This window comes from Clarias gariepinus, chromosome 16 (genome assembly GCF_024256425.1).
Source record: "Clarias gariepinus isolate MV-2021 ecotype Netherlands chromosome 16, CGAR_prim_01v2, whole genome shotgun sequence".
Taxonomy (NCBI): domain Eukaryota; kingdom Metazoa; phylum Chordata; class Actinopteri; order Siluriformes; family Clariidae; genus Clarias; species Clarias gariepinus.
Genome location: NC_071115.1, coordinates 9,206,174 through 9,234,149, shown reverse-complemented (window position 1 = coordinate 9,234,149; position 27,976 = coordinate 9,206,174). Strand labels below are relative to the sequence as shown.

At 38.3% G+C, this 27,976-nt stretch overlaps 1 protein-coding gene across 6 annotated transcripts; it reads left to right on the top strand.

The window, feature by feature from the left end:
• Positions 1-26,227, top strand: atp6v0a1a (ATPase H+ transporting V0 subunit a1a). Of its 6 annotated transcripts, none has more exons than XM_053514367.1 (22): positions 1-89; positions 3,755-3,915; positions 5,249-5,327; positions 6,692-6,789; positions 7,425-7,553; positions 9,196-9,275; positions 10,454-10,580; positions 10,726-10,808; positions 12,430-12,523; positions 16,580-16,792; positions 18,358-18,508; positions 18,582-18,721; positions 19,409-19,566; positions 20,241-20,331; positions 20,428-20,546; positions 21,266-21,482; positions 21,628-21,735; positions 21,874-21,981; positions 23,355-23,369; positions 24,452-24,569; positions 24,734-24,905; positions 25,151-26,227. In XM_053514367.1, exons 2-22 carry the CDS (start codon positions 3,799-3,801, stop codon positions 25,242-25,244), a joined length of 2,511 nt encoding a protein of 836 aa, XP_053370342.1. In that variant the 5' UTR covers positions 1-89; positions 3,755-3,798; the 3' UTR covers positions 25,245-26,227. The 6 variants fall into 6 exon arrangements, with proteins under 6 accessions (XP_053370342.1, XP_053370340.1, XP_053370338.1 ...); XM_053514365.1 differs by having other exon boundaries at positions 23,352-23,369; XM_053514363.1 differs by having other exon boundaries at positions 10,430-10,580.
• Positions 26,228-27,976: the final 1,749 nt, after the last annotated feature.

Sequence of the window (27,976 nt, the reverse complement as noted above, 5' to 3'; positions counted from 1 at the left end):
CGCGTGTTGATCAGCTGATCACACGGAGGAGAGCAGCCACGGGATAGACGCTCACAGGGACGCTTTAAAACGCCTTAAATTACTATATTGTGAGTAAAACAAACTATTTCTTTTAATATGTGTTTATTTTTTGGAATTAGTAGTTGTGGTTATAAAATTTTAAAAGTGACGTTTGATATGTTTAACTCGTCGCTCGCGCATTCTCGCAGCAGCAGCAACAACCTGCCCGGGGCGGGACGGGAGAGGTGTTAGCATTGTTAGCTAACCGAGTGATGTTTATGACGCGAGCAGGTTTATTCACAGCTTTAATTAACTTTAAAGTACTTTGTATTGTGTAAATATAAATTATTTAGCTTTAAAACCACTAAATAATACAAATACCGGTCTGACAGCAACCTGTTGCCATGACAGCTGAGAGAAGCTAATTGAATTTGCTAGCTTGTTAGCCAGCTAATTAAATTTCACCCTGTGTAATAGTGTAGAGTTCATTTCTCTCATTTTTCTTCTCCATGCCTGGTTTAATGCATCTCTGTGAAAGTTAAACAGAAGATGAGGTGACACAGAGGGGAAGCAAAGCAATAAATTATGCAACAAGTCTTTTAGACACTGAGTGTAATAAAATATGCATTAGTTGGATATTTTAATCCTAAGAGACAGGTTTTTTCCGTAGATCATGTGACTCAGATTAATCTGTGACTGTAATTCTGCTCTTTGCACTCTCCAAGCTGAATAGCAGCTTAATAAAACGAAACAACAGAGCTGTACATCATGGGTTTTCAAACCAGAGCCTCCTTTAGCTGTAGCATAAATTTAACACACACACAGACATTTAACATATTCAGACATTTAAGCTTGTTATTCAAAAGTGTACGGCGATATTCGGGATGTTTGGACTAGAGATTGTGGGGCGAAAAATTAAAACGAGTTTTAAACGGGGTTTAAACGAGTTTGTGCACGCATCACGAATTTAAATGGGGTTTTACCAATATATGTATTTGGCCGAGCTTGTCGCAGTTGGCCCACAGGAAGAGAAGATATGCTAATTTGACATTAAGATGGAAAACACTCTTATCGTAAAAATAAATAAATAAATAAATCAACCTTAAAAAAGTTATAACCTTTCTTTGTGCTTTTGTCTCTATTGCTGCTGGATATCTGGAATTTTTTTCGGGATCAGTTAAATATCTATCTACCTATTTAATCTATCACAATAAAAAAAATACTATGAAGTCCTTTAATTTTTAAGTCATCCTAATTATTAATAACCCTTTAGCCAGATAGATGAAAATTAATTAGTGACATCACCTGTTTTGTGCACATCGACACCTTTAATGCATAGTGTACAGTATGGTGTGTTAATACTTTCCGCCACTACTGTAGGTCTAAATTTTACACTGATATTTTTGTTTGTTTGTTTGTATGTTTTGTTTAGTTTTGTTTTTTGGCTGCATGGTCTCTTTATACCTGTTCAGATCAACCAACCAGTCAAACTCCAGAAATGGCCATATTGTTATCCAGCCCAGGCTGTTTTTTTTTTTATTTTTATTTTTTTTATGTGGCACATTTAAGAGAGTCAAAAAAGCCATGGTGCTCATCTTGTATCATGTACACAAAAGAAATAAAAGACAGATCAATTGGAAAAATGAAGGACAAATCAAAATGTTAGAAGACTGTTAGAAGAAATCTTTTTTTTTTAAGTTAAAAATATCTATGTAGCGAGGTGTGTTCATGAAAAATCGGCAAGACGACGCCTGCTCATCTTGAAGTTAAAATTAGCAACAGTAATAAGATGAACTCCATAATGTCTTAAACATCTATTACACAGTTAGGTGCCAAGACTTTTGCACAGTACACATAGATCTTTAACCTATATCTCGTAATATTTCAAGACAGCTTCATAATGGGCAAAATATAACATCGAGCAAGACAGCAGTCTGGGCATATTAGAAAACAAGTGTCATTTTTATTTTCACTTTTTAAAAGCTTGTAAATTATTAATGAGGATTTCCTGTATTTTCACTGTGAGTTATTGTGAAGCCCAGCTTCCTTTTCTGAGCTGTTTGTTCAGGATGTGTAGTTGTGACCGATTCTGTCTGAATAGGAGCTGTTTCTCTCGCAGCCATGCGTCCTGTCACATGCTACAAGATTAGTGCTAGCTTAGTTGTAGTGTGTGGGTGTGTATGTGTGTATACATACAATTCTTTTTTTATTATTTTTTTTAGATTTAACTAAAACCTGACTACTTGTCCTCTATTGAAAGTGAAGCAAAGAATATTTATAACAGTTAGTCATTAGTGCATAACAGGAAGTTCAAATGGATAAAACATTTATGTAACTTAACTATTGGCAAATTGCAGCGGTGCTAGAGGAATAACCACTTCATGATCATATGGTACAAGGAAATATTCAACCCAGGAGGAAACCTTACTGCTATGTAGTTAATAATAGCATGCCCTGCCATGTCTTAATGTCCTTGTGAGTTTATGTACGTATATATAAACATAAACCCAAAACATGATCCCATCCATTATAATAACATTCAAAAATGATGTAAGGATTTGCCCAAGAATTATCATTGCTTTTGCTACCTAATCTCATAAGAAAAAAAAGTATATAGGGAACTAATAATTCTGCCACTGCATCAGCTAACAACCAGGGAGGGCACAGGTTAACACATTTTTATCCGTACATCTTTATATGAGCGTCGAAAAAAGCGCCCCTTTTAATTTGTGTGAGCATTGTCACGAGTCACTACGACTGGTGCCGGGGTGTAAGCATGCCGCTTCTCTCTCTAAGAGGAGATACCCTTGCCTACGTATGACGGTAGCATCACCTGGGAATCAACCTCGCCGTCTCCGCTCATGAGCACACTAACATTAAACTAACATATAAAAAGTATTCTTCACTTCTGTTCTTAGACTTCTAACATAAACTGCTACATATTTACAAATATCTTATTTCATGATTTTAGTATTTGTCATGTCCGTAAACCATAAATCATCATCTGTGTTTTTATTTTTAGCACCCTTGTTCTGTCTCTGAAAGGTCACATGACCTAATGTGCGCGCTCTGTCACCGATGCTAAGCTTGTGCATGCACCGAGCCACTTTACAAGTCAATACGAGCTCGGATGTCGCATCCCTGTTGCAGGATTTCTTCTGCGTCATGCTCTTATGGGACTCATGTTGTTGCTCATAGATAACAAAGCCATCAGGAGTTTTTTTTTTTCTCTGAGGAGCACTGAAAATAAGCGCAGCCACACCTTTTGCTCGGCTAAATGCTTTGTCTGAGATGAGATCTTGCAATTACCAGAGGTAGCAATTAAGTTTAATGGAAGCACAATGTACCAGAAAGAAAAATGCTGGTGTGTGTGTGTGTGTTTATGTGTGGGAAAAATGTCTAAAAGGCACAATGAGGGTTGAGAACAAGTGCATATAAAGTGAATGTTGTATTTTATGTTTGTACAGAAGCTGTAAGTGGTGAAAGTGTTATTGTGGTTTTTTTTTCTTCACTTTGTTCTGTGGTGTCAGGCCTTCACTCACTCACTTGCTCGCTCCCTCCCTTCCTGTCTTCCTTCCCTTCTGTGAAGCCACACAGCTCGGCGTCGATAATGCACACTTCACTCTGTTCATTTATACACAGTTTAGATCTCTGCCTTTTTAGGTGTGCCGTTGGTCGCTGTTCTGTTGCCACTTTTCGTCACTTTCGGACTTGTTTGACTTTAACTGTTACCTTCCCCTCCCCCTCCCCTCAGGTGATCTCCGGTCGTGGTGTTGGTGTGAGCGCTAGAAAAGGATCATGGGGGAGCTGTTCCGCAGCGAGGAGATGACTCTGGCCCAGCTCTTCCTGCAGTCCGAGTCGGCCTACTGCTGCGTCAGCGAGCTGGGGGAGATCGGCATGGTGCAGTTCAGAGACGTGAGTACACGCACTAAAACTATGATGCAGATGTCTGCACGGGATGTGTACAGGAAATGTAAACACTTTTTGAGGGGGCTTTGTTTCAGACTGTTTTTGTGTCTTCAATGTTTAAGCGTTTATGTAAAAACTGTTCGAAGTATTAATAAACTCTTTGCGATACTAAAGATCCGCGGTCCTTTAATGACAACTGTTATAGGTTTATAGGCTAGTAAACAAGAATCGTGTCATCTGCTCACCACCACGAGCAACCAGAGTACTAAAAACTCGAATGAAGTGTGACAGCAGTGCATAATTCCATGCATCAAGCAGGCAAAAAATGTGTAAAGAATAAAAATGGTATTATAATGAGTTTATATTTTACTATAACTGTGCATTCTGAAGTGTTTTATTTCCTTTATACTACACCATTCTGACTGCAGTCTCATTTTTATTAGCTTTTTATTTTATTAGATCATACTTTTTAGCAATGTATGCTTATAGTTAATGTTGTAGAACGTCATAAAGACAGGTTAGTTCTTGTTGTCGCTCATGTTACAGCAGCTGTAAACAGTCAATCTTTCACTAGAGCTTGCATTTTTTTTACTTCCATAAATAATAAATATACCTAAACTATCAAGGATTACTCATTCATCTGAATTAGCAACAGTGCAGTTTTAACGAACGTACACACTAATATAACCTGCTGTGGTGCCGTACAGTGGATTGTTTGTTTTCAAGTCAGAACTATTACCTGATCTTTATTTAAACCCCCTCTGACTAGTCATTGCTCTGGAATTAGGCACAAAGTTACTTTTTTCTATGCTGCTTTTTGCATGCAGTTGTTTTTCTTTTGCTTTACTGTAAAATCTTATATTATGGTGACAACCTGGTGCAAAAACCCTCTTGTACCTCGTACTGCACCACAGCAGGTCCAGGCTAAATAATTAACCACAGACCTGCATTCTGCTGCTAAACATAATACTGCACTAAAGTTAAATGTTATACTAGATATGCTGAATGCCAAGATCAGTAAATAGTTGTATCACATGTTGTGTTGTTGAGATGAAGTAAAGGAAAGGTAAGAGATTTCAGAGGGACAGAACAGAAGCTTATGTAATATACCTCAGAGTTCTTCGTCACAGTAGTTCACCACAGTGATGTGATACACTTTAAAGGTAAAACCGTACCAGCCCTTCTTATGCCAATTTGGATGTCTGTTGATTTGCCTCATATGTTACAAATGGTTTAGAATGCACAGTGGGTATCACAAGGTGCTTTGCAGATTGATGCATTTTATTCTTTATTTTAATTTTTTTTCTTTTCCTTTTACATCTGTGTGTGTGAACCACAGCTGAACCCTGACGTGAACGTCTTCCAGAGGAAGTTTGTGAATGAAGTGCGCCGTTGTGAAGAAATGGACCGCAAATTGCGTGAGTTACAGCCATGTATTAATATGAGTCTAGAATTAACTAATTTATTATCTTTAAAAGCAGTGTTTCTGTTTAGAGAGAGTGTGTGTGTGTCTGTGAAGACGAAAGTAGGAGGAGTCTATGGGTGTGGCACAGTGTCCGATAATGTGCGGGCACACAGACACAAAAAGCAGGCTGAGTCTTGAGCAGAGAGAGAAAATGGATCTTTAACCTCTCTTATGAGACTTGCTTTTGCTTTACACGCGCGCTGTACACACACGCTACAAACACAAAATAAATGTATTTTTATGAAATAAAAAATTTTGTTAAAAAATATTTGTAGATATTATAATTATTATATTATAATTTTTAAATTATAATAAAAAAAATTAAAGCTATTTATTTATTTCTTGCTTCTTTTTCCATTTCTCTCTTATTTCTTGTCAATTGTTTTTAAAAATTTTAAGGTCTCAGGCGGTTGTATGTATAAGCATTTCACTACATATCGTACTGTGTATGACTGTGTATGTGACAAATAAAATTTGAATTTAAAATATGTTTTACGCGCACACACGTGGTCACAGTGTTATTGTAAACAGTACACACGTGCACGAATGTTGATTATACCAGTAAGAGCTGAGCACTAAGACCCAGCAAGGAAGACGATTTAACCACAATTCCGCGGCGCAAGAGAGAGAAAAACCGGGGCCTCCGAGTGGCGCAGTGGTAAAGTGCTCTCCCTATCATCTGGAGATTGCTGGTACGATTCCCTGGGTGATGCTGTCTTCGGCCCTCCTGGCTAAATAGTAGTAGTAGTAGCCTTAATGTGAGAGCCCTCTAGTGACGGGGAGGAATTGGCCACGACTAAATTAGGGAGAAAATTGGGGGAAAAAAATCCCCCAAAAAATTAAAAAGAGAGAGAAAAACCGTTGGCTCACATGACGCTCGGTGTCAAAACAAGAAGTGCATGCGTGATACATGATACTCGGTACTCATAAACCAAGACTTGTTAGTTTTCCAAGTAAAAATTTATAAAAAAAAAAAAATCTTTGCTCGTCTTGCGGAACACTCGCAAACCGCGTTACTTGCAGTCTGAGGTTTTACAGTATTTCTAATGCTATATACTGTATATACAAACATACATAGATACATACTGTACATAATACGTACATAAATCTAAATGCCGGCTACCACCGCAAGTATATTTCAGACCTTTAAGAAACACACACATAGTCAGCTAAATAAATTTATACACACTACAGGAAAAAAAACTAAGTGTATAAATATATAAGTATTTGTATAGTTTATTATAGTTATAGTCAGAATTATAGTTTAAATATTTTCTTAGTATCGTTGTTCATCCTTACTCTCTTTCCCCCCTACAGGGTTTGTTGAGAAGGAGATAAAGAAGGCAAATATACCCATTGTCGACACAGGAGAGAACCCTGATGTCCCTTTCCCACGAGATATGATTGACTTAGAGGTAATGAATGGATTAGAAGTATTGTATTTTAAGTTTTTGTTTTTTTTAGTGGGAATACTCAAACATTTCTCAAGCATCATCACTGTTGGAGGGTAAAATGCATAGGGCATTCTGTGAACTCTACTATTAGCTTTTTAAAGGAAACATCACACAACATTGGTAAATACCTCAACAAGCTCAGAAGAGAATTGCATGACTCAACATTTTAGTGCAAATAAAAGAGTCACATTTTAGCAGTTTTGCCCTTATTTATTCTTTTTTTTATTTTAATTAAACCAAATAACAGCCTACCAAAAAAAGCATCATTCTGACAGCCACATTCAATAGAAAAGAATTTAACTGTCTTGAACCTGTTCATGCACTTTTTGTTTTGTTCTGATCTCCTTTTCATGACATAATGATAAAGGATTTATTTACAACAACCCATGGTTTAGGAATTTCTCTAGGGCTGTCACCGTTTTAATATTCATTAATAACTAAAAGGTATAGACTAATTGCTGAACTATATTATGCTTAAGAAAATTCGATGCCATTTATCCTGGTGCCAACTTGACCATGGAGTCTAATCAACTTTCAAAGCTAGAAGTAGGGTTTGTGCTCATCCATGTTTAAGATGTAAAACAATCTTTCTGCAGGCCACGTTTGAGAAGCTGGAGATCGAGTTGAAGGAGATCAACACTAACCAGGAAGCCCTGAAGAAGAACTTTCTGGAACTGACCGAGCTCAAACACATCCTCAGACGCACACAGCAGTTCTTTGATGAGGTATTCAAAATGCTTTACAAACAGCTTGTCCTATTTTGTTGTAATATTATTTAACTTATTATTCCAAAGAAAGTGTGATTTATGCAAAATAACATTTTCATGATCTTGTGGTGCAATAATCAAGTGAAGTCATGTGTTAAAATGCTTTATACTATTCAGTGGTATTAAATTCTCAAATCTGATTGTACACTTGTTACAAAATTTTAACAATAGTTTTTTCAGTGTTCTAAGTTGTAGTTTCTATAGTAAGAGTTACACAAAGGGATTCGTATAAACGGATTCAAACTCGGTTCAGTACAATTATTCACACAGTGAGATTTTTTAGTGGCACGATCAGAGGTAAAGCCGTGAATATGTTTGCAGGAGTCTTCAGCAGGGCTTTGTCGTTTCTGGCATCATCTCGGCCACTTTGTCATATGTAACCTTTTCTGTCATGTTAATGTCAACAAGAGAATAAATAAATAAGGGAGCCTGATGAGGGAACTACGGTTTACATCTGTTCCACATCTTCACATCTATTTCGTTGACATTCTATAGCATCGTATGTACAAAATTAGATTTGCCTCAAAAAATATAATATATAAAATCCACACAGTTTTTGTATTTAAATTTTTTTTTTTTTTTTTTTTTTTTTTAAAAGCTGTGTCCTTATGATCAGCTGCTTTTGGGACAGTGTTATAAGGCTGTTATAAGGCGCTGATGTTACAAGGCTGTGTCATCATTGGCCAGCTGCTTTTCCGCTGGTGTTACAGGTCTATGTCCTCACTGGCCATCTGCTTTTGACCCCGTGTTACAGGACTATGTCCTCATTGGCCAGATGCTTTTGTCCCCGTGTTACAGGACTATGTCCTCATTGGCCAGATGCTTTTGGGGTGGTGTAACTGTGATGCATTGTCATTGGCCAGTTTACTTTAAGATGGTTCTAGATATGTTTTTCTTTTATAAAATGTGCTATAACATTTGTTTATTTATTTATTTTTCAACGTATTAATTTTGTGCAAAAATGTTCAATAATTTTTGAGCCAAATCCGATTCTATATAAACTAGTGTCGCGGGGATGGCATAAAATGCTGTAGGTTATGCTGTTATTGGAAAATAATAAGGTAACAGTAATCAGGCAGTAAGAGTAACTTCACTTTGCCTAAGGCTGCTTGATTATCTTCCTGTAATACCACAGCTGTAAAAGCATAAGAGTTTTATTTCTTACTTGTGTAAATAACTAGCATTATGAACTATAGTAAGAAAACATATAGAAGCAAAAGAGTTGATAGCAGTGTGTACTGCCAAATACAAGTTTTTCAGTTCATTTAATTGAGTTTTGATTTGTTAAGTTTAAGTTTCACTTCCATGCAGATCTTTGACCCAGAAGCACTTTTTGTTTCTTTCTGTTCTGGTGAACTTTGATGTTATTGTTTTCGACAAGTCTGTTAATTAAACACCTTGTAATAGTTCACTTCTATAAACACTAAAACTTATGGCCAGGGTTTTATACGTTTTGCAGTGAAAAAATTACATGAGGAATGCCAGTGCTGAAACTGTTGAAATAGTGAAATTATTAATAGTGTAAGCCTGCCATCATTTAAGACATCAGAGTGCCTGCTTGTCTTTCAGTCTGTCTAACTGTGCATCCCTGTCTCTGTAGCTGGAGGACCCTGCCCTGCTGGAGGAATCGTCCATTCTGCTGGACCCGACCGAGGTCGTCCGAGCTCCCCTCAGGCTTGGGTGAGTTATCTGATTTTCTGGTATATATGGAATGATCTGGTCTGGACCCTTTTTTTAAAAATCTCTTAAGCATTACATCATAGTTATGAAAATCAATTTGATAGATTAATGAAGGAAAAAATAATGTATAGAGTGTTGCAGTGTAATTAGTCTTACTTTTAAAGTATGCGTATGACCCTATAAATGTGCAGTAATAGTTTACAAGCTGTGCGCTACAGGTATAAAAATAGTTTATGAACATATTTGAAACTCTTCATGTGTAATGTTAGCCTGTGTGAAATGGTAATGAAGTGGCAGCACTTTTTTTTTGTCGAGTGCACTGTCAGATATCATGTCTTTTAAATCTAAAGTGTTTCCAGTATTAACAGAAAACTGATAACAAGACCAGTTCATTTTACCTACACTAAGAGAAAAATACCGTAAATAGTCAGGGATGAGGATGTATGTACAGGCAGTTCTTTATTTACAGTCATATTAGGAAATCCAAAATGAGAAGAGATATAAAATGTAGTCTAACTTCTGTAGACAATGGAAGATGAATAAAAAATCGATTCCCTCCACACTGACTCCAAAATCCAATTTTTAAAAATATATTTTATATATGCCCTAATGTGAAAAAGTTGTCATTCCTCTATACAGCTGCAAGTCATGCACTCTAAACTATTTACACAACCCAACATCGTGTGAATCCTATGAGTAAATTATTTGTCGAAATTTGTTTAGAACTGTGACAAAATCTGGAAAAAAATATTTTTATTTTTATTATTATTATTATTATTATTATTATTTTTATATATATATATATATATATATATATATATATATATATATATATATATACGGATTGGGAAGTTTATAAAATTGTGATGCTTAAATTGTAAGGCTAAGCCACAAAACTAAAACCCCACAGAGCTTAAATAGAAAACTAATCAAGAACTCAACAAAATCCCCTGAATGTGATAGGATTCAGAAAACAAGCTGAAAAACAGAAGATATGAGTTGAAACATCAGATATATAGTAGGAGTCAGGAGAGTGCAGATCATCCAGGGAGACCAATCACGTTCCACCATTTCATACCCAAGTGTCATTTTATAATCATACCTTTACCGAAGTGGGCTTATGCAGTAACTGTTACGTTCCTCACAACTCGAAGCACAACTCTAATCCCCGCTCTCAGCTTCGTGGCGGGCGTGATTGGTCGAGAGAGGATTCCCACCTTTGAGAGGATGCTGTGGAGAGTCTGTCGAGGCAACGTGTTCCTGCGCCAAGCAGACATCGAGGACCCCCTAGAGGACCCCACTACAGTCAGTGCCATCCCCGTGCACAAATATAGACACCTTCATTAACACTTATTCTGAATGACAAGCACACAGTTTGGTATTTGGGCAATAAAAATAGCACTGACTGCTGCCTCTGTTTGTTTTGTGTGTGTGTGCTGTGCGTTCACAGGGTGACCAGGTGCACAAGTCGGTGTTTATTATCTTTTTCCAGGGAGATCAGCTGAAGAATAGGGTGAAGAAGATCTGTGAAGGGTAACAGCTCTCTCTCTCTCTCTCTCTCTCTCTGTCCTTTTTACAATAAGTGATGGACTGTTGGATGAAATCATAAAACAATCTATTATTTTTGTTCTATATAAGCCAGACCTAGCTTAATCATAATCTGGTAAATAATGTTTTTTTTTTTTGTTTTTTTTTGTCAGCTTTTCTGTTTGCGCAGGAATCCTCTCGAATCCTTGTGTGATTCCATGGCCATGATTTTGTTTTCTTCATTTAAACATTTCTTTCATAAAAATTAACATTGTTTTTCTTAAATGATGCGTACATTATTTAAAAAGTGACCTATTATGCAAAGGTCACTTTTTAGTACTTTTGACAGACATACTTTTGTGCACAAACACAGAACATGACGGGGAAAACATTTCTTGCTTTTTTTTTTTTTTTTTCCTATTTCCACTTTTGTATTTGCCCAGGCTTTGATTTCCCTCCAGCATGACCACATAAAAAACAAACCCCTCCCCCATTTCTTTGCTCAGCTTTGTGGGACATGGCTCAGCAGTAGCGCATTTACATAGACATTGGAGCACCACGTTTTATGTCGAGGAGCATCTGTACTCACTTGCAGTTTTTGAACTTGAGGTCTTACGATTGCATAAATTATAATTAAAATAGCTCTCCTAGTGTGTTTGTTACTCATGGATACTGTTCTGTCTTGAACAGAATAAAAGTTTTCCTAATCCAAAAACCCTATAAGATAATAGCAACAAGATTAAATTATAAATATAAATTTCCTATGTAATTCAGCTTTCAGTAGTTCACTGAACACACAATTTTTATAAACAGTAAGCGGTGTTTACTGCTTTCTGTCCAGTTTCTGTCCACACAATATAATCATTCTAACTAAAAAATAAAATCTCTGAAAACATAGTGATGTCTTATACAGTTACAGTCGACCCCAAAAATTTGCATGGGTTACGTTTCTAGAGCACCCACGAATTCTATAAAAAAAAATACTTTAAATATAATTTTATTGTTTAAACTCTAAATGTGCTTCCAAAACACTTTAGCCTCATTACAAACTCAGCTTAATACATTACCCGTAAAAAAAAAAGATTTCAAAGTTAAACCTGTATACTGTATACTGTATACAGTACTGTACTGCTGTGTCTCCCGCAGTGTTAGAATGTAAAATACCAATGTCACCCCTACTGTTTATGTACTGTAATTCATGCAATCGCATTTTCTTTGGTATGCACCGTTGTTTTCTTTGGTATCAGTACTGTAGGGTAAATATGGTAATAACAATTCACCTTCCCAAGCTCTACAGCTGCTTTTCTGTTCTTCTGTTTGTGTAAATTTAGCTGTTTTTTCATTATTTTTAATATTTTGGCATTAAAAACGCATTAAAAATTATATATATATATATATATATATATATATAAAACATAAAAAAGATTGTGGAGGATATTTGTCTTTTCCACGAACAATTACAAAACGACTGAGGGAGTGAACTCTCAACCTGCAATTTCGACTAGTACTTCAGCTTAACTTCTATCTTGAGTCATGAAGTACTCTAATGTGCCTTCATTCCAGTAGACAATGACTGTTGTCAGTTGCCTGTACAGTAACTGATAAGTGTTGATGTTGTTATCTACAGATTTCGGGCTACACTATACCCCTGTCCCGAGACTCCACAAGAGAGAAAAGAAATGGCAGCAGGAGTCAATACTCGTATAGAAGATCTCCAAATGGTGAGAGAGAAATACATGCATACACATGCTGAAAAAAAGGAAAAAGAAGAGTCCTTTGCCAGAGTTTAAGAGTTTTTAAAGAGTACCTACATAACGTGGCCTAACCGGTAAACATAGTACTGAAGAGCCAAAAAGCAAAATGATGCAATTTCCTGCCCAATAAAAAAGGGTTTTTACTGTTAATTATAATGATCTGATACTGTGTTTAACATGATATGGCTTTTTCAGTCAGCACAATATTGTGTGTTCTCGAGCAGTCACAATCCCTAAAATCTGATATTCAGGATCAGGTCCCTCTAGTCCAGGGTCCGGCAACCCGTGGCTCTGGAACCGCATGTGGCTCTTTCATCACTGTGGAAATTAATTTACATTTATTTTATTTTAGTTCATTAGTTTTTTAAATGTTGAAAATTTTGGTTGCTTAAAATATGCGTAGACAACCGGCACACACGATGGCAGAGGTGATATTGAACAAAAAAGCTCCAGTTCTGCACGTGATAAAAGGATGACTGGACACACAGAAGCAGACAGTGTTTTTGATTTGCTATAGGTCCATAATTTAAGTTTGGGTTTTTTATTTTTAATGTTCATGCAGAAATAAAATTTTGTTTTCTTTGTAGCAGCTCATTGATTTCATAAATGCAACACACTGTAGTTTTTTTTTTTTAATACATAGCATTAAGTTAAAATTACCTTCATTTCAGATGTCAAAATGGTTTTATGACTCCCGGTGTTTTCTTTTTTTTTTTATGTGGGATACAGGTCCAAATGGCTCTTTGAGAGTTTATGGTTCCCCTGTTCTAGTCTGTGGTTCAAGGTTAATGAAAATAATGAATGCGCATGCTTGGCATGGTTGTCCGAAAAAAACAGAAGCTAGTTGGAGTCACATAATGCAGCCAGAAAGGACTTTCAGCTTTCACAGCTCTCATAGTTGGGACGTCAATCTGCCTAGTGGTTGTTTAAAGAATACTTATTTTTCTCTGTATGAGCGATGTCATTTGTACCTGTGTGTGTACAGTATATGTGTGTGTGTGCTTGTGCAAACTCGGCTCCCTTTCTCCGCTTGTTGTCTCAACGTGTGGGTGCAGAGCGTTGATGTACACAGCTGCCTGCCCTTTTTATGTCAGTTTACATTAGCCTTACTGAATGAAAGAGCTTCCCCGTACATGGTCATAAACCGATGCGCATCAGCTTGCAGTACATTTAATCCAAACCACAAAGTGTCCCGACTAATAAGGTGCAAACGGCGGGACCGGTTACTGAGACAAAAAAAAAAACGTGGGACGAAATCAATATGATCGATCAGACACGTCAGAGCTCATGAGGGGTTGATGCATCCATCCAGTCGCTGCGATCCTATAATTAGCCAGATTTAATTTTGCGAGTGAAATCATGGGCCTAGAATGTTAACGAGACCAGATTAAATTGCATAAAACACGCATGCACATGCTACAATAAACATCCCCCAGCGTGACAGCTGCAGTGAGCCCTTTATACAAACCTTTCCGTGTTTGCTCAGGCATTAGGTGACTGACAAGTATCAAAAACAGCACAACAACTGAAGGAGGAATGTGTATATTAATATGAACCTGGTATTTTAATTACCACTTTTCAGCTTAATCGATTACTTCTGACCAATCAGAATTGAGAATTTTGCAGATCTGTGAGTTATTTCATTGCACCTAGAAACCTTGTTTATTGGTGCAATATGAACAGTTGTCTTTAAAAGTTGTCTTTAAATGTGTTTTTTTAAATAAATAAATAGAGACATTACGAATTAGGCCTCTGCAGTAAAATAATCAAACAAAAATAGACATCATCATGATGAAACTATCATGTTAGTCTGTCTGAGATTCTGCGCCTGACCCATATTGGGAAATCGAGGGCTTAATGTCACTGGGTGTGTGCAGTCTGCTGCCATCCACACACATAGCGACCATTGCTCCAGACACCCACTCACTCTCGCACTGTCCTGCATAAACACACTCGCTCAGAGGGTGTCGCCCTCACACCTGCTCGAATTCATATACGCCCACAGAGAGAGGGAGTCATTCGCCAGACGGCATGTTGGATCAGAACCAGCAGCGAGACTGCCACCAACACACACACATGCACACATATCTCCAAATGACTAAGTACTCTGGAGCGTCGATGGTCCTCTGGTGTCAGATTTAAGATTTATAAAATAGTTGTAAGTCTGAAGAGTCAAATTATCGATCGAGAAAACAACCGAGGAGATTTGAAATGACCAGGACTGGGTGAAGAATTATTCAACACATTTTCAAAACCTGGAAGGAGAGTTCTGAAATGTTAACTTTGTGAAATAAATGTGGTTGGGGGGTAAAAAAATATATGAATGGAATCACTTAAACACTCTGTGAAGTTGCATGGTTTAAAAAAAAAAAAATCAACAGTTTAAAAGCTAGGTTTAATAGTAAAAGTAAGAGCATTTCCATGCAGTGATGAGAACTCACAGCTGTGTAGCCATAAGGAAACCACTTGTTGGTGAGACTAATCAGAGAAAAGGCTTCAGTTTGTTAGTGGCCGTAAAGATTTGACTTGGGAACAATGGAAAACGGTCATGTGATCTGATAAATCTAGAGTGACCCTATTCCAGAGTGATGGGCGTGTGATGAAGCGATGCACTCATCATGCATAGTGCCCACTGTACAAGTCTCTGGAGGCAGGGTTATGATCTGGGGTTGCTTCGGTTGCTCAATAAAATGAAGTCAGCTGACGATTTGAATGTACTGAATGACCTGGTTATCACATTTGTGAAGTTTTTCTTCCACATTAGGCACCATGGTTAAAGAACCATGGCTCTCACGAAGACCCTCCCAGGAAAGTTCATTTAGAGTAACCAGCACCTCAGATTAGAGCCCTTGTGTGAAGGCTTTACAGAGCATAAGTAGCAGACTCATCTCAATATTAACTGTCCAAAGGAGATTATTGCATATTATGGACAAATAAAAATCAGGAAAAGACAATGGATTTGAAAGGTGCGTCCAAATTTTTTATTGGTACCGAAGATTCTCTGGGAGACTCCTGGTATCTCATCAGTAGGTGTGTTTGAACCTAATCATTTAAATAAAAGTGCATCATGGTACACAATTCAGGCAAAATAAGTACAGTATATGGAATAAATATATGATTTCCCCCACGTAGGGGTAACATTATTCGACTTAATGTTTTCAGGAAGGAATTTTGTTTCCATGAGAACAGCTCTCTCCCAGTATTTAGAGAAAACTTCACCCCTTGAAGCACTACACGCATTTTGAACAAAAGTTTAGTCATGGCTAACTGTAGCTAAACACACACACACACACACACACCTCTACTGATTGCGGAGTGACTCACACCAGACTCCTAACAGCATTGTTAACTCGTATATGAATCATGGATTTGGGAGTGAAATTAAATGAACCTAGAAACGAATGAGGATCCTCCCTGTCGCTGTGTGTGCGTGTGTATGATAGCAGGGCACCACTGAAGGCATGCACACCATTCAGTAGAGAGCTGAGTGTATTGGGTGTGTGTGTCTGTCTAGCAAGGTACAGAGGAATTAAGAGCTGTCTGGTATGTGCTGCACAATCTCTCCCTAACTTTCTCACATTCTCCTCCTCGCTCCCATATACACCAGCCCAGGTCTATAGGTAGAACATGTTTTCCTGAAATAGACTCTGCATGCACAGTGCTGTTTATTGAGATGCCTGATGAGAAAACCAGAGGGGCACTTATAACCGTACATGGCCCCTGAGCAGCTGGAGGCAAGTGTGCCTTGTTCCAGAGGATCATGGGAAAGAAGGATAGCGTAGCACCTGTTGAAATGTTGGTTAACATAAATTAGAGGTGGAATCTTTTTTTGTCATTACGCTGATGATTAGGCATAATTTCTTCGCCCGGTCATTTATTCATTCACGGTTCTATGTGGATTTAAGACGTGTTCGTCTAATATGACATTTTATAATCTCTCGTCTCATTTAACAGTTTTGTATAAGATGATGCAGTGTTCTGCAAGCGAATTCCCTCATACTTTACTTGCTCGTATTTTACCAGGTGCTGAATCAGACAGAGGATCACAGACAGCGCGTCCTGCAAGCCGCTGCCAAGACGCTACGAGTGTGGTTCATCAAAGTGAGAAAGATGAAGGCTATCTACCACACCCTCAATCTCTGCAACATTGACGTGACCCAGAAGTGTCTGATCGCTGAAATCTGGTGTCCCTTGTCTGATTTGGACTCCATTCAGCTCGCTCTGAGGAGAGGCACGGTAAGAAAATGTCTTGCGCGCGCACAAACACACACACGCACACACACACAAACACACACACAAGCGTGCGCAAATTTTTATTGTCTTGTTTGTAAACCTAGTTTTGCAGCAGTAATAGAGAATTTGTAAGAAATGCAGTTATTTTTTTTTCATGTTGAAAATAATGCAAAGGGGTGTTCAAGTCAAACCGGGACTCGTGATTAAATTTCACGAGAATGAAGGTCGATAAAACCGATTGATGTTCACAGAAGACTTCTGACACGGTACAAACACTTTGAACGTCTGATCAAAGGACAACTTGTCACAAACTTTTAGAAGAGACGCATCTCTCCGATCCTGGCTCTTGTATACTTAAAGAACTTTTTTTTTTTTTTTTTTTACCTAAATCGTATCCAAAGCACCGGTGAATGCTGGAATGAGTGCATTAGTGTAGAAGGGGTTTATATAGTAATATAGAAATAAAGTCAGTTTTTAGTGTTCTGTTATTCTGCACAGTAGTAAGTCCAGGTTTGACTTCGAACGCCACTTATGTCTTTTAAAAAAAATATATGTGTGTGTATGTGTGTGCATGAACACACATATTTAGCACATTATCACATACAGTGACTCATGCCCAGTGGGGTAGGAAGGAATGCCCACATGCTCGGAGTGTGACTCATGAGTGCACCAAGATCAATCTTTATTCCCCATTTCCCAGTGGGAAGAGTGTCTGGAACATAATCGCTCTATATATGTGTGTGTGTGTCACGGTGTTAAACAAATGATTGTGCACAACTGGCGCACAGATCTGGTCAGGAGCGAGGAATTCAAAAGGACAACTGCAAGGCTTTCAGCCTTAAGGCCGAACAAGATGGGTAGCGGAAAGTACTTAAAGCTTAGGAATGATAAATATCCATTTAAACTTGGGTTTACATGACTAGTTTTGCCAGGCTTTACGAGAGGAGCTTTAAATCTGTTTCATTCTCCAAAAATGCTGTAACTAAGGAAATCACACTTCCCCTTTTTTTTGTATGCAAGCATTTCTCTTTGTGACTTTTACTTTCAGTATGTAAGCTCTAGTGTTTGAGTATAATTAGGCTGATGCTAAAAGCAGGCCGGTGTGTTGAATGGGATGGTTGCAGGATTGAGGCACTATTAGATCTGGAGCCGGGCTTAAGCTTGTAGATATTTAAATAGGTTAACATTTAGAAATAGCATTTGGCTTGAAATGATCTGCCTTTCTGGTCGTCCTCTCACTTTATGCCTGTGTGTGTATATTAGAGTGCCTGTGTGTGCCTGAATTGAGATTCTCACACTTTCCTGTCAGCACGATAGGGAAAATACTACGCCCTGGAATTCCCTCCCACACACGGATTAGCAGATCACACGCTAGGCTGCTCTGTCGTTCTGCTTCTTTCACGCACACACCCTCTTCAGCTGAACAACCTGAAGAATCTTGCACATGGCTAATTTATGTCATCACTTTACAGTCATTTTTTATTTTTTTTTAACCCAGTAATTTCTTGTTTTTCAAGCCTACGCGGTCCAAAATTTTCTCACTTGCCTCTTTATTTTTTTCCCTTTAGGAGAAAAGTGGTTCCACCGTTCCCTCCATCCTGAACAGGATGCAGACCAAACAGACCCCGCCCACCTATAACAAAACCAACAAGTTTACGTCAGGCTTCCAGAACATCGTGGACGCATATGGTATCGGCAACTACCGAGAAATGAACCCAGGTAACGCACCACCCACATGGCGGTATACATTTTGTTTGCTCTGCAAATCTCACGTGAGCCTATTTGTGTTCAGCACCCTACACTATCATCACCTTCCCCTTCCTGTTCGCCGTCATGTTCGGGGATCTGGGCCACGGCATACTCATGACCTGCGCCGCCCTTTATCTGGTCCTGCGAGAGAGGCGGCTCAGCGCCCAGAAAAATGACAACGAGGTAACGCACACCCACACCCGTCTATCCAACCGTCCTCGTCCTCGTCAGTGTTATTTTGTTGTACCACGAGAAATTATTAGACAGCTGAAAAAGTCAGTGTTGATACTTTTCCCGTGATAAACCGTCCCAGAGTGCAACTTAAAAATGTTTTTCTGGTCTTTTTGGTTTTTTGGATTTTTGGTAAATGGTCTTAGATTAGATGTGTATCCAATATGAAGTTATAAGACTTGAATAAGAACAGGCAGATCGAAATTCATGTGACTTGTTGACAATCACTGATGTCATCTTTCAGCACCAGATTTCAGTGCTTAAAGCTTTACAGCTGTTTAAGCTTTTAGCTTTCTTTCTTTCTTCTAGCCCGCAACAAATACAGCCGAGTAACTGCTTGTTGTCCTCCAGACAAAATCCCAAACATATTTTTTGCCAAAATTACATCCACTGTTTTTTAAAATGAGCAAAAATGTAACAAGTTCACATGCTTGCCATTTCAGAGGACAGACTTGTGCACATTAGAGTCAGATAAAAGTCACTTGAAATTACAAATGCAAACCATAATGACATGTACAGTAAATCCGATCCGACCAAAATAATCAGGATTGAACAATTTAGCTTGTTCTCACCAATTCATCTCAGGTAGGTTTAAATAAACATTAAAGCCGTGCTTTCTCTGTCTTTTCTCCCTGCCAGATGTTCAGCATGGTGTTTTCAGGACGTTACATTATTCTACTGATGGGACTATTCTCCATGTACACCGGGATCATCTATAATGACTGCTTCTCCAAATCGCTCAACGTGTTTGGCTCCGGCTGGAGCGTGCGGCACATGTTCAAGGACGGCAACTGGACGTAAGTCCTTCACACAGACTCAGAAATGCATTACTGAAAAAAAAAAAGCTTAATACAGTTCAAACAACACAGAGAGTAAATGCTTGATAATGATTGGTCAGGAGCTTACAAGGCAAATCCCAGGATTTAATACATTTTTTTGTTTCTTTAGCAACAGTTCATTTACTGGTACCCGAGTAGTGGATAGGAAAGAAAACTGTTGTAGAAAGGAGTCTCAGTTTCACAGCTCTTGAAACAGAGTTTTTCATTCTTCTATATGTTTGGGTTTCTCAGGAATATGATAGTTGTTTTTGGTAGGTCTTATTACATTCAAGAGATAAAAACAGAAAGGCAGGTGAAAAAAAATATGATCGTTGACTTTAATTGCTTAAAAGGTTTGATGCGTCCTTTAGTAATAAAATATTGGATTATCAAATTATTCCCTAAATTATGTAATGATGTCATGTAAGACAAATAGCACACTTTGTGATGTTTTTTTTTTTTTTGCCTTTAACTCATTGTTTATTTTCTTGCGTATAAATCTCCACACATATTTTTGGATTTTAAAGTGTTTGCCAAAGGGATACAAAGGATCAAGTGGCTCTATTAGAGGAAATCATAAGTATGATGAATGCAGGATGATCACATGTAGTCACCAGTACTTAATCCAGTACTATCTCCTTCTTACTCTGCAGGATGGAGGATCTGAATGAGCACAGACTGTTGCAGATGGACCCCGCCGTGCCAGGAGTGTTTGGGGGACCCTACCCCATCGGCATCGACCCGGTATCCATCATCGTCATTATCATCACCACCAGATATTTCTTTTTGTTTTGTTTTTTCAGTTGAACGCTGAAGGCTTCTCTTTCATTCTTTTTATAGATCTGGAACATAGCCGCGAACAAGCTGACGTTCCTGAACTCCTATAAGATGAAGATGTCTATAATCTTAGGAGTTACTCACATGCTCTTCGGAGTCACTCTCAGCCTCTTTAACCACATGTATGTTCACGTTTTTTTTCTTTTTACCATGTTCTAGATGGGAATCAAACACATTCACATCACTTATCCACATTTTACCCAAAATGTAGTCTTTAGGCTTTAAAAGCTGTGTCTTAGCAGCCAAGATCTGCTTGATGTACAGGGTTTCACTGAGATTAGGTAGCTCTAACGGTGGTTATAAGGGCATATAGTCAAGTTTTTCCACACCAAACTTGCTCATCCATGACTTTATGGACCTTGCTTTGTGCACTGGTGCGAAGTCAGGTTGGAACAGGAAGTGGGCTTGAATTTCAGACATTGGTCTCGGCCCCTTACTTCAAGTGAAAGGAACTGTTAATGCTTCAGCATACCAAGACTTTTGGACATGTGACTGCACACCAGTGCACAAAGTAAGGTCCATAAAGACATGGATGGGCGCAGTGGTAAAGTGCTCGCCCTATCATCTGGAGATCGCGAATTAGATTCCCGGGTGATGGTGTAACTTCTCGCAGCCGGATGTCGGATGTCACTCAAGTTCATAAGCATGCGAAGGCAGACGAGCGAATACTTTTGGCAATATAATGTATATTTAAAAAAAGGTACTTCGGTTTTGGAGTCAGTGTATCGCCACAACAAAAAAAAAATCATTACACCTAACCGAAATTTTTCTTTTTTTTTTCTTTTCTTTTTTTTTGTTGTTCCCACCCACCCCTCACCCGGTTGAACCTAAACGTGTGTAGCTACTTTAAGAAACCTCTAAACATCTCGCTGGGCTTCATCCCTGAGATCATCTTCATGAGCAGCCTGTTCGGTTACCTGGTGCTGCTGGTGTTCTACAAGTGGACCGCCTACGACGCTAAAACCTCTAAGGAAGCTCCCAGCCTCCTCATCACCTTCATCAACATGTGCCTCTTCAATTATAACGACCCTACGATCAAACCGCTCTATAGAGGACAGGTAACACACTGCATGCACACTTTTTTCTTTTATTTGCATTCAATATTATTCTCTCTAGCTCTCTCATATTGTCTCTGACAGACAGAAACAAACATGCCCCTTTCTCTCTCTCTCTCTCTCTCTCTCTCTCTCTCTTTCTTTCTAGATGGTGATCCAGTGCCTGTTGGTGGTGATCGCTCTTTTGTGCGTGCCCTGTATGCTCATAGTGAAGACGCTGGTTCTGCGCAGACAGTACCTCTGGAGGAAGCACCTGGTAAGACCTTATTCCCAAGAACACACATGAATAGCTGTTGATCCTGCAGCTCCATGTGCACACACACACACACACACACACATATACACACACACACACACACAGCACCGAGTAGCCCCTGCTGTCCTCTGTCCTCAGGGCACGCAGAACTTCGGGGGAATCCGGGTGGGCAACGGCCCTACAGACGACGAGGCCGAGATCATCCAGCATGATCAGCTCTCACAGAACCTGGAGGAAGAGCCAGAGGTGAGAGACTTCACACACACACACACACACACACACACACACACACACACACACACGCATGTGGGCGTGCACACACACACAAACACACACAAGTCTTGATATCTGTTTATCTTTCTCTCTAGGTCTCACGATTTCTCTCTTTCTGTCCCTTAGTCTCATTTAATCTGTTTCATTCTCTCTCTCTCTCTCTCTCTCTCTTTTCTTCCTCTATCTCTTTTTCTTATCTTTGTCTCTCCGTTTCTTATTTTATTTCTCGGCATCTCACCGTTCCTCTCTCTCTTTCTCTCTCGGGTCTGTCTTATTCTTCTGATCTCTGTCTCCTGTTTCTCTTTCTATCTCCCTGTTACCTTCTCAAATGCTCTCTTTCTCTCTCTAACCGTCTGTCTCATCCCTATCTCTCTCCTTGTTTCTTTCTCTCTTTCTTTCTCTCTTATTCCATCGGTCTCTTTCTAAATCTATCCCTCTCTCTATCTTTTTCCCTGTTCATTTAAGTCCCTCAATTTCTGTCTTTTACATGCTTTCTTTTTTCTTTCATGAAACAAAGTAAGATTTCGTTTATAATACAGAGTTCACTTATTATTTTCTAACCATAAGCTTCAGGTCCATGTGTAAATCTGCACAATGAAATAAAGGATGTTTTATTAAAAGCATTTTTCCTGTGTGTGTGTGTGTGTGAGAGAGAGAGAGAGAGTGATTGGTAATAACACTCAGTGCCATTTGTTACATTGCAGCAGTATTCAGTGTCAGTGCTTTTTCTGTCTTCATTACACTTTATAAGTATTTTTGTACTTTGTTAAGCAACTGCTTGTTTACTAGGCAGCGAACCCGCCACTCCGCCTTTTCTGTCACGTCCGATATCAGATATATCAGATCTAAACGCTCATTTCCAGTAAAGGTTGCCGCTATCGGAATGCTGAGTTAATGCCGCTGTAGTCAGCAGTGTGTCGGCAGGCGTGCGTCCCCGTCACTGAGACGGTCTCGTCCCGCATTCCAGCGCTGCGCTTAAAGCGGGCTAGCCCACTAGCTCCTGCATCTCCAGGCAACCAGGCTCGCAAACAAAACAGCCTCCCAGCCAGCAGGGTTACACAAGCAGATATTTACGATTGCGATTACTCACTCATCTAAAAACAGCTGCCTTTTAATAAGTTTCTGATTATTTTTTTTTTATTTCTTCTTCTGAGGTTCACTTCCACCATACACCATCTTGTCACATTCTCCTGCGTTTACTTTCGTCCTTTTTGTTTTAACTCACTCGCATGCATCGAGTTAGAGTGTTCCTCATTTCTCCTTATTACTTTCCTGGCACTGTTAATACAAACCTTATTCTAATCCTGTGTGTGTATATGTGTGTGTGTCCGATCTCCTTCAAGCAGACAGAAGAGGAAGTGGTAAGAGCCGAATTTTGCGTACACCATCAATTTTCTCAAACCCATTCCCAGTGTGTGTGTGTTGGTGTTGGGTGGTGCCTCTCCGGTGGCCTTGTTTATCTTAGTAGATATGAAATCTCTGTAGAAGTCTCTGTGATTTTTTTTTTATTAATTAATTTAATTGCATAATTTTTTTATTCATCTGGGTTGAAATGAAACCAATCAGTGAGCTGCTCCACACCCCGGTGATTGGCCGTGTCCCGTATGATGATGTGGTGAATGAATTCGAACCAATCAGAATACTGCTGTACATGTCACAGCTCACCTCCTGATTCAATAAACTGCTCTGATCTTTCTGTGTAACTCGCTGTCTTTTTGCTCTCTGCTGTCTTTACTTTTTGTCTTTCTCTATATACGTTCTTCTTTCTACTTTCCTTCCTTCCTTTCTTCATCCTCTTCTTCCTATGCTTTTTTCTTTACTACCTTCTTTCCTCCTTCTCTCCAACGTTTTCCTTTCTTCCATATTTCCCTTGTCCCTTCCTTCTTTTCCTGCTTTTCCGTTTCCTGCCCTTCCTTCATCCGTACACTTTTTCCTCGTTACGTTCTTCCTTTTCACGTTTGTCCTTTTTCGCTATTATTTCCTTCCTTTTCCCTTCTTTCTTCTTTATATTTGTTACCTTCCTTCATCTCTACACTTTTCCTTTCCTTTATTATTTTTTCCCTGAACTTCCCATTCTTTTCTTCCTTTCTCTGCACTATTTCTTCCTACCTTCCTTTTTTCCCCTCGCATGCTCCACACACTTTTCCTTTTCCTTTCTTTTTCTTTCTCTTATTTTTTCCTTGCCTGCTCTTCCTTCCTTTCTTTCTTTGCACTTTCTATCCTTCTTCTCTTCCCTTCTATCTTTTCCCTTTCCTTTCCATGTCCTTCCCCACTGCTTATTGCTTACCACCTTCCTCCCTTTTTTCCTCCCTACACTTTTTTTCAACCCTTTCTCCCCTTTTTGATTTTTCGTTCTTCGTCAATCATATTCCTTCCTTCTTGCTTCGGCTTCTTTTCTTAACTTCTTCATTCATTTATTCTTTCTCTCTCTCTCTCTCTCTAGTTCAATTTTTCAGATGTAGCAGTGAATCAGGCCATTCACACCATAGAGTACTGCCTAGGCTGCATCTCTAACACAGCCTCCTACTTGCGCCTGTGGGCCCTGAGCCTAGCCCATGCACGTGAGTACCCCACTCACACACATTTTCTCTCCCTTTCGTACGATTTATAAGTGTATACACTCTGAAATTGTTCTCGCATTCACTTTTTGAATTTTACACACTGATTAGCATTTCTAGAACCCTTTCAAACATATAAACACTCTGCTGTAAATTTTGTTTCCTAGAGCTGTCAGAGGTCTTGTGGTCCATGGTGATGCACATCGGATTCTCAGTTGGAAATTTCGCCGGCTTCTTTGTCCTGGTTTTTATATTTGCCGTCTTCGCCACACTGACGGTGTTCATCTTACTTATAATGGAAGGTCTGTCTGCTTTCCTGCACGCCCTCCGACTGCACTGGTAAGTCAAATCATTGTTTTTAAAGGTAATTTTTATTTCCCAAATGATCTCTGGCAAAATGAGACAGAGACAGTGTGTTTTTAGCAAAACTGTAATGAAAGAAAAAAAATAAATAAATTTAGCAGTCTACAGTTTATACAAGAGAATGACTCACTGTCTCCTCCTGTTGGTGAAAACAAGAATGAGTTTTCTCTAGTTTTCTCACAGACAGAAAAGAACATCACTATCTCTCTCTCTTTGTCTAGGGTGGAGTTTCAAAATAAGTTCTACTCAGGTCAGGGCTTCAAGTTCATGCCCTTTACCTTCGACTGCATCCTGGAAGGAAAGTTTGATGAGTGAACATCCTCCGCTTTCTCAGCCTTCCTCCACCATGACACACAGAACCCCATCACTAAAAGCGCCAGCCAGAGTTACAGTGATAAGTCAAAGAGATATGAGCTCCATCAGTCATGCATAGCTCAGGCGAAAAACAATTACGAGCGCTACAAATCCGTGCATTATGCTAATTCCGCTTTCTAATTTAAATTCCATAATTTATGTTATTGTGTTTTTTTTTTTTTGTTAAGATGTGAAATGCCTTCATGAATAAGCTAGAACGCTTGTTGAGGAATATTTAAATAATGTCGTTGTGTTTGTCTTATAATCAGTACGTCGTGCCGACTGTTCCGTGTGGATTTCTGGCCTCAGTCTGATTTCACTACCATGTTTCTCTCTGTTATCATCGTTGTGCTTATTTGTGTACTTCCCTATCTGTTTGGGTTGCAACAGACATTTCTCAACCTCTCACGCCTCCTCCTTTTCCTCTTCCTGTCTTTTTGTGACAGGGACTGGATGCTAAATTTCATGACCTTTAAAATGACCTTTTATTATTATAATTTTTTTTTCAAATGTTTACATCTATTTATGTTTTACATGGTGAACTTGTACTTTTCTTTATTATTTGTAAATATATACAACATATCTGAAATTATAAATCCATGTATATTTCATGAAGTTGGTTCCACGGGCTATTAGTGATTTGGTTGTATATTAGGAAACTTTATTAAAAAAAATAAATTAGGTTATAATTCTGACCCATGTTTTTTCTTTCTAGTTGTATACTGTACTTTGTTTCTGAACATCCGCAGTAATCTACAGAAGTCAGTTTTAATAAGTTAAAAAGATAAATCAGTCTCATTGTGTGTCATTTTGTTGTCGACCGAATCTCGTAGCTCTTGCAGGCAGAGCGAAACTCAGCAGGAATTTGCAATGTCATATTTGGCAAAGGTAATTGATTTAGATGTTGTGTATGTTTGTCAATAAAAGGCGAGGCTGGGAAATTCTGTTCTAGTTTGTGTGAACTTTTTTTTTTTCCCATTGTTCATTCATGTGATTTCCTGTAACAGCAAAATAATCAGCAACAGCTTGGTGTGAAACTGATTGTTTTCCTTAAAAATAAATTATATATATATATAATAAGCTATATATATATATAGTTTTAACATTTCCAATTACAAAAGAATATATATATATTTTTTTATCTGTTTATAGTTAGTTATTGCACTGTGCAAAAGTTAATCCACGCTCATTTCTTCATATTACATTAAATAATGTTGATTAAATTACAGAGATAAAAAAATATATTTTACTGTGTCAGGCTGCAAACATAGTGATAAAGATAGAATTTAGAAATTTGTTGTTTATGTAACAACTTCAACAGTGACCTAATTTCCCCTCTCGTCTGATCACTCAGCATTCAGCATCACCGGTATACTAATCACCAGACTAATCATCTGCACCTGTTTCTCGCTGGTTTATGCCTTATGTTGGATGTTTTTAATGTTTAAATGATTCATAAGTCACTGTGTGGCTTAACAAATAAAAAACATTACTTGTAACTTGTCAGCTACTGGGACTGGACTAAAAACTGGAGTCAAAAAAGTTCTACATGAAGCTTGAAGAACTATTAATCAATACTACCTACCATAAACCAATGCACAAAACGCTGTTTTTTTTTTTGTTTGTTTTTGTTTTTTTTTTGGAAGAAAAATGTAAAGAAATTATGGATGACTTGTATAAGTTTTTGTAAAGGTCATGCAATGTATAAAGGAATGTTTTTATTTGTTAAGTCATGAATCATTTAATCATAAAAAAACAGTAAGTAAAAAAACAGGTGCATTAGTATACATATTTTATAACCGCCATCTTTTCATAAGTATAAGTAGAAACAGTAGTTCAATACCTTACCCACTGTGCTACCACTGCCCTTTTTTGAAAATACAAAAAATGTAGATTGGTGCTTAAAAAATTGTCTTCCCTGTGTTAGAAAAACTCTGGGACTGGAGACTCCTTCCAAAAAAAAAAAAACAGTACATCAACAACTAAATGTTTTTTTCCTAGGCTTTGTATTGTCCACACAGGTCTCTGTGTTAATTTCCTGTTACTATAGGAACACTACTCTATTTTGAGCAGTGCTTTAAAGGCCACATGTTAGGCATGTACAAATAAGAAACGTACGAGTGGGGGGTGGAAATCATTCCCTGCTCTTTAGCCCTTTTTTCCTTTATAGTATTGGCCAGGGTATAAACAACCAATTAGATTTTCCCCCTAATTTGATCTCATACTTGAAGCTTGTTGCTCAGCTTTCCTGTTATCTGGAGGGGTTCGGCTTGGTAGCTCATTTACATAGACACTAAAATGGTGTGTTAGGCGGAGTGAAACAGCTGGAGTTTGGGAGGATAAAAATGTGTATCCAATGGGGATTTCAGCTGCAGCTGGGTTAAAACCTTTAGTGAAATAATATGGTAAAATATGGGACTTTAAATTTTATAAAGCTGTGATTTTTCCAGTCCAGTAGAGTGGGTCTACTGTCAGATCTGCTGTTATAGTAAAATGAATGAATGAACACTTTCTGACCAATCAGATTGGAGAATTCAACAGTGCTGTGGTGTAAGAGTGTTTTTTTTTTTGCTTGTTTGTTTGTTTGTTTTTACAATCTGATACAATGTATTAATACGTGTCCAACAGGCTTTCTGAAATCTATGTTAGAAGTGTATGTTAAGTATTTGAGTATGTGTGTTTGGTTCTCTCTC